We start from the raw sequence: 6,000 nt of genomic DNA on the forward strand, positions 1-6,000 counted from the left end.
GTAATGTATTAGGTTTCTTTTAAAATTATTTGTAGAATGCATGGGAAGATGTGATGCACAGCATCATTTCCTAAGTTCACATGATTTTGGAGCTATATTTTTGTAAATTACAATTTTGGCAATGAAAGCTGTACATTTTTTTTTTTTGTAATTTCTTAGGCTTAGTTCTCCTGTTTAATATATATATATACATATATATGTATATGTATATATATACATATATATATATGTATATATATACATATACATATATATATATATATATATATGTATATATATGTATTTTGTATTGGCGATTGAACTTGCGTCCTTGTGCTTACAAGGCAAGCGGCAGACCCACTGAGCTGAATCCCATGCCCTAAAAATAATTTTTATATTATTTTAAAACTATTTTTCTTTATTTCCTGATTTATGTGAATTCTTAAATTTCTATTACATGTAATAAGTATTAGCTGGAGCTCTTTTAGAGGGGAAAATGTTGACGTTAACGTGTTTTAGACTTCCAAGATACATAGATAAAAGAGTTCCAACATTTTTCTTTTTTTGTATAATGGTATGGTAGAATTTTTACAGTTTTCTTTTGCATTCTGAAAGTAAAAGAAAGATCTGTTTTTCAGTAGATGGCTTACCAAATAACTTTAGAACTCACCCACTTCAACTGGACCAACCCAGTGAGTCTTCTAACAGCATTAATGGCCCAGACCGTGTAAAACCTGCTTCATCGTTACATGAAACAAAGAAGGCAAATACTGGAGTAATTCATGGTGTGTGTTTGACACTTACTGATCATGACAGAATTCGACAGTTTATACAGGAGTTTACATTTCGCAGCCTTTTGCCACATATAGAGAAAACAATTCGACAATTAAATGATCAGGTAAGACTTAACTTTTATATTGTTATTTTTCAAATTTAAGTAAAGCGTAGGTTAAGAATGTAGCAGTAAGGAGCCATTGGTGCTGCACCTGCCTCACAAGCACAAGATTCCTGAGTTCGTTCCCCAGTACTGCGGAAAAAAAAAAAATGTAGTAGTACAAGTTAATGTATTTGAAGTTTTTTGTTTTGTTTTATGATAGATCAGTCTTAGGACTTACTGAAATTACTTTTTTTTTTAATCAGGGTCTTGTTGTGTAGTTCAGGCTGGCCTTAAACTCACTTTGTAGCCCAGGCTGGCCTTGAACTCATGGCAGTCCTCCTGCCTCAGCCTCCCTAGTGCAGGGATTAAAGGTCTGCACACCATGCCTGGCTGAAATTACTCTTCAGTGATAAAATTTTGTTCAATTTTAGAAGATACTTATTCATTTCTACTAGGATTTTTACCAGCATATTAGCTTTTAAAATGAACTGTACTATTAAAGCTTTTTAGTTATTTGAATTTTTTCTTTTATATATGAAATTGTTAAATCCTTCACAGTTGTTAACATATTTAATCTTTTTTTCTTAGCTAATATCAAGAAAAGGTTTGAGTCGATCTCTATTTTCTGCAACTAAAAAGTGGTTTAGTGGCAGTAAAGTTCCAGAAAAGAGCATTAATGAATTAAAAAACACATCTGGGCTGCTGTGAGTAAGATATTATTTTTGTTTTTCCTGTGTTTAACTCTGTATAATATTTGACTATATGATGTCCTGCAAAAATAACTCTTTAGTTTCTTAGTGTCATATTGGTCAAAACTCAGGTAGATAAGAACAGTATTATATGTAAATTTTGTTACTTTCGAAACAACAATTGTAATTGGATATCAAAAAAAAAAAATTGGGCTGGGGATTTAGCTGCCCACCTTGCAAGTGCAAGGACCCAAGTTTGATCCCCGGTATAAAAAAATAAAAATAAGCTGGGCGTGGTGGCGCATGCCTGTAATCCCAGCACTGGGAGGCTGAGGCAGGAGGATCGCTGTTTGTTCGAGACCAACCTGGGCTACATAGTGAGTTCCAGTTCAGTCTCAACTACATAGTGAGACCCTGTCTCAAAAAACCAAAAAAAAAATCCCTCTTAAAATGTCAGGGAAAGGCACTTTATTTTGGGTCTGTTTCTCTATAAGAAGATGGAGTTAGATTAGATATTTTTTAATGACCCTTCTGTTTCTAAAACGGCATGGCTATAAGTCTAAGACGGCATATGTTTAGCAGATTTTTTAATACAAAATTCTGCTTCAAGGGAAAATAAAGTTAATGCTTTTGAATTTTAGTTTTTCTGCTGTGTGTAAATAAATATACATGAGTCACCCAAAATTAGAGTTTTGTTTCATAATTTGCCCATGGAGAAAATACTTGCCAGCTGTTAAGATGTTCCTGCAATTGGGCTGGGGATTTAGCTCAGTGGTTCTGGTACCTGCCTCATAAGCACAAGGGCCTGAGTTCAATTGCCGGTACCAAAAAAAAAAAAGATGTCCCCACAGTTGTAAGTTAAATAAATAAAATATCATTCTATTTCCAAATGTTTTTAAAAAGTGACACTCCTTGGGGTTAGAATTCATATAAAACAGGATCAATTTACCTCATAATGTGGATGTAACAGTTTTTATTTAATGGTGTTGGTGTTATAAGTCATAGATTATTTTACTTTTTGTGTATTTACAGGTATCCCCCGGAAGCACCAGAGCTTCAAATCAGGAAAATGGCTGACTTATGCTTTTTGGTGCAGCATTATGACTTAGCTTATAATTGCTATCATACTGCAAAGAAGGATTTTCTTAATGATCAAGCAATGCTTTACGCAGCTGGTGCCTTGGTTTGTGTTTGTTTTTATTTATTGATTTTTTTTTTTTCAGTGCTCTGGCAATCAGTCCTAGTTCCTTGCAGTTGCTAGGCAAGTGCTCTACCCCTGAGCTACAACCCCAGCCTTTGGCTGCATGTTAGGAAAGTAAAAACTGAGTATTTGTCCTTTGGTGCACTTGGACTCCTTCTCCAGAGATGCATTCTTCCTCACTCACCCATGTGGTAGCTCCTGCAGATAGGAGCTCTTCTTCCTCACCTTTATCCATGCCAGGATTTCCATGTTGATATTTTTTTATGTTCCTTGGCCTAACCTCCAGCCATGCTCAGCTGCCTGTTTAGATTATGTAGGTCGTCTTCCAAGGTATCAGTATGTCTCTGTGCTTTGGTAACATGTATGAGTAGGCTGCAAGAAGACTGTCCAAACTCTTTTTCTCAGAGGTTTGTTATTTTTAGAGTAGATTTTATGGACTGTAATTATTTTTAGGTGTGCAGGTATCATTTTATAGTAAATATGCCTTATTTTTCAGTGCTGTTTTCTCACAATGTATCCTCATCATTAAGTGATGCATGACTGTTGTTATCTCTGTGTAATCATACTAATTTGTTCTCTACTCATCAAGATTTAGGGATGAACAGGGAGGCGGTGTAGCAGAAATCTTTTTTTTGAGACTGGGTCTCACTTGTATGTAGTTCAGGCAGGCCTTGAACTCACTTTATAGCATTGGCTGACTTCAGCTCTTGGTGATCCTCCTGCCTCAGCCTCCCAAATGCTGGTATTACAGTCATGTGCCACCACGTCTGGCCACAAATCTTAACCTAGACTCACTTGGTAATTTCTATACTTCATAAAACAAAGGATTTGCTTCGTCTTCTTGAAATCTCATTTAAATACTGAATCTAAGAATGAAATTTGAGTAGAGAATTTTAAGATAAAAGCAAATATATTTTTGAGTCTGAATTAAGCTATGAAATTTGTGTGAGTACAGTAAAATACCCCAATAGCATTTCAATTTTTAAGCTTTCTCAATGCTAAAGAATATTTCTTTTCTTTTAAAAGTAGTATAATAAACTATATCTTTTCCCTTAGGAAATGGCAGCTGTATCAGCTTTTCTTCAACCAGGAGCACCTAGGCCGTACCCTGCTCATTACATGGATACAGCAATTCAGACATACAGGGATATCTGCAAGTAGGTGACTATAGTATTTATACTTTGCCCACTGAAAGGTACATTTGACATTTATATTGTTTTTAGTTATAAGTAGTTCTTTGTTTTTATGCCTTGGGTTCTTAAGTCAGTGTAGTCAGAGAATTTGAAATGAAAAATTAGTGATTTTTTTACACCCTTTTTTTCTTTCCCCTTTGTTTTGGTTTCTTTTAGACAGGACCTTGTTTTGTAGTTCAGACTGGCTTTGAACTCACTGTGTGGCCCAGGCTGGTCCCAAACTTTTGTCAATCCTCCTGCCTCAGCCTTCCAAGTGCTGGGATTATAGGCATGTGCTACCATGCCCAGCTGTTTTTTCTTTCCCATTTGGTTTTAGTTGTGCTTTAGAAATATGTTATATGTAATATTGAGGTTATGTTTTATTTTATTTTATTATTATTTTTTGCAAATGAAAAGTCTTTATTGTCAAAGTTCCCATGGTGACCCCATGACACGGCCTCCTCCTGAGCTGGGGACCCAGCTACTATGGATGCTGGACCGAAGGTTATGTTTTATATTAAGGTTGATATGTATTGTGGAGACATTTCCTGTTTTTACCTATTATCAAGCCAGGAATGTGGTGGGGGTGAATAAGACATGTTTTGTGTATACAGTGGAGTATTATTAGAACTTAACATCCATATTTTTCCCACTGGTACCTAGGGGGAACCTTGCACTTGTGAGACAGTCAGTCCTAGTACACCACTGCGCTAAATCCTTGGCCCTTGGGAGACTATGAATAGGACCAGAAGTGGTCAGAGATTTCATGTGATTATTTCATCAGCACACCTTCAAAGAAAGGTGGTTGAGATTTGATAGCTATGAAAGCATTTTAGAAATGCGATTTACAGGAATGTTTTGGATTCTGTATTACTGGTGAAAGGGAATAGAGCTTTGCCTAGTTGAGAAGGGATTGTGTGTCTGGAAAGTATTGAGTGATAAATTTGGAAAAGGTGTTTGGGATAAATTGAAGAGCCTTGACTGTTTATGATGATGATGATGATGCTGATGATGATGCTATAATTAAGAGGTGTTTAGGTGTTGGGGATTTGGCTCTGGCACTGCACCTGCCCGGCAAGCACAAGGCCCTGCGTCTGATTCCTGGTACCAAAAAAAAAAAAAAAAAGTTTAGTAGTAAATGGGAAATTTCTAAATATTTGAGTAGAGCCTTAACATAAAAGTTGTTTTTCAGATAGATTGATCTGACTTTTTTTCTTTTTTGTGGTGTTGGGGATTGAACACAATGCCTTGCATATGCTGGCCACACATGCTCTACCATGAAGCTGTCCTCTCTTCAGATCTTTTGTTTTTTTTTGTTTGTTTCTGATGGAATCTCTGTGTGCTGTCCAGGCTGGTCTTGAGCACGTGGGCTAAAATGGTTGCCCCAACTTGGTCTCCCCAGTAGCTGGGACAACAGGCCCCTTGACTTCTCAGTTGTAGAACTGATGCATTGCCAAGAGATTTATAGACAGTTCTGACTCCTATAAAGACGCAATATGCTTACAGTTACAGTTTTTAAAAAATTGGCATTTATTGAGTATTCAGCATTTGCCATTGTGACCATGTAATTTGCATTCCCATTCAGGCTTCACAGCAAGCCTATGATGTGGTAGGTGCTATTATTCCTGTTTTACAGATGAGAGTCTGAAAGTTAACTTCCCAAGAGCATATAGATGTTAAGTGGTAGAGCCACCATGGAGTCCTGCCTTCTACACTTTGTAATCTAGTCAAGAATTTGCAGATTCTAGCAGGAGGTATAGCCTCCTCTGAAAGAGGAACCACTAAAAGAGAATGAAAAGGAGAGATTCAAAAGGTAGGAAACCAGTAGAGTGAAGTACCGAGGAAGGCAGCATAGTAATAGAATTTCAAGACGTTGGAGTGCTCCTTCTCTGAATCTTCCTTCTCATCAGGAAATTCAGAGCTTGAGATGCATAGCTAATACTGTAAAAAGGAAAGGGATAAAGCCTAGTGACCCCATAGCCAAATAAACTGTGCACATCATTTGGTTCTGTCCATAATAGACAATATGCTTTTGGGAGTCTGCATTTATTGCCCAGTATTTATCTTTTTTTTTTTTTTTTT

The 6,000-nt window shown here is 36.5% G+C and overlaps 1 protein-coding gene across 8 annotated transcripts in view; it reads left to right on the forward strand.

Annotated features, from left to right (window-relative positions):
* Trappc8 (trafficking protein particle complex 8) overlaps positions 1-6,000 on the forward strand; it is an 81,758-nt gene that overhangs the window by 22,414 nt on the left and 53,344 nt on the right. For 6 of the 8 annotated variants that reach the window (XM_010641480.3, XM_010641482.3, XM_010641483.3 and 3 more), the window contains 4 exons: positions 618-877; positions 1,445-1,560; positions 2,578-2,728; positions 3,803-3,903. In XM_010641480.3, the coding sequence (XP_010639782.1) occupies positions 618-877; positions 1,445-1,560; positions 2,578-2,728; positions 3,803-3,903 (628 nt within the window). The remainder of the gene's footprint in view (positions 1-617; positions 878-1,444; positions 1,561-2,577; positions 2,729-3,802; positions 3,904-6,000) is intronic. The other 2 variants (XM_010641481.3, XM_010641486.3) reach the window with 1 other exon arrangement.

Source organism: Fukomys damarensis, unplaced genomic scaffold (assembly GCF_012274545.1).
Source record: "Fukomys damarensis isolate Sample0158 unplaced genomic scaffold, DMR_v1.0_HiC HiC_scaffold_30, whole genome shotgun sequence".
Taxonomy (NCBI): Eukaryota; Metazoa; Chordata; class Mammalia; order Rodentia; family Bathyergidae; genus Fukomys; species Fukomys damarensis.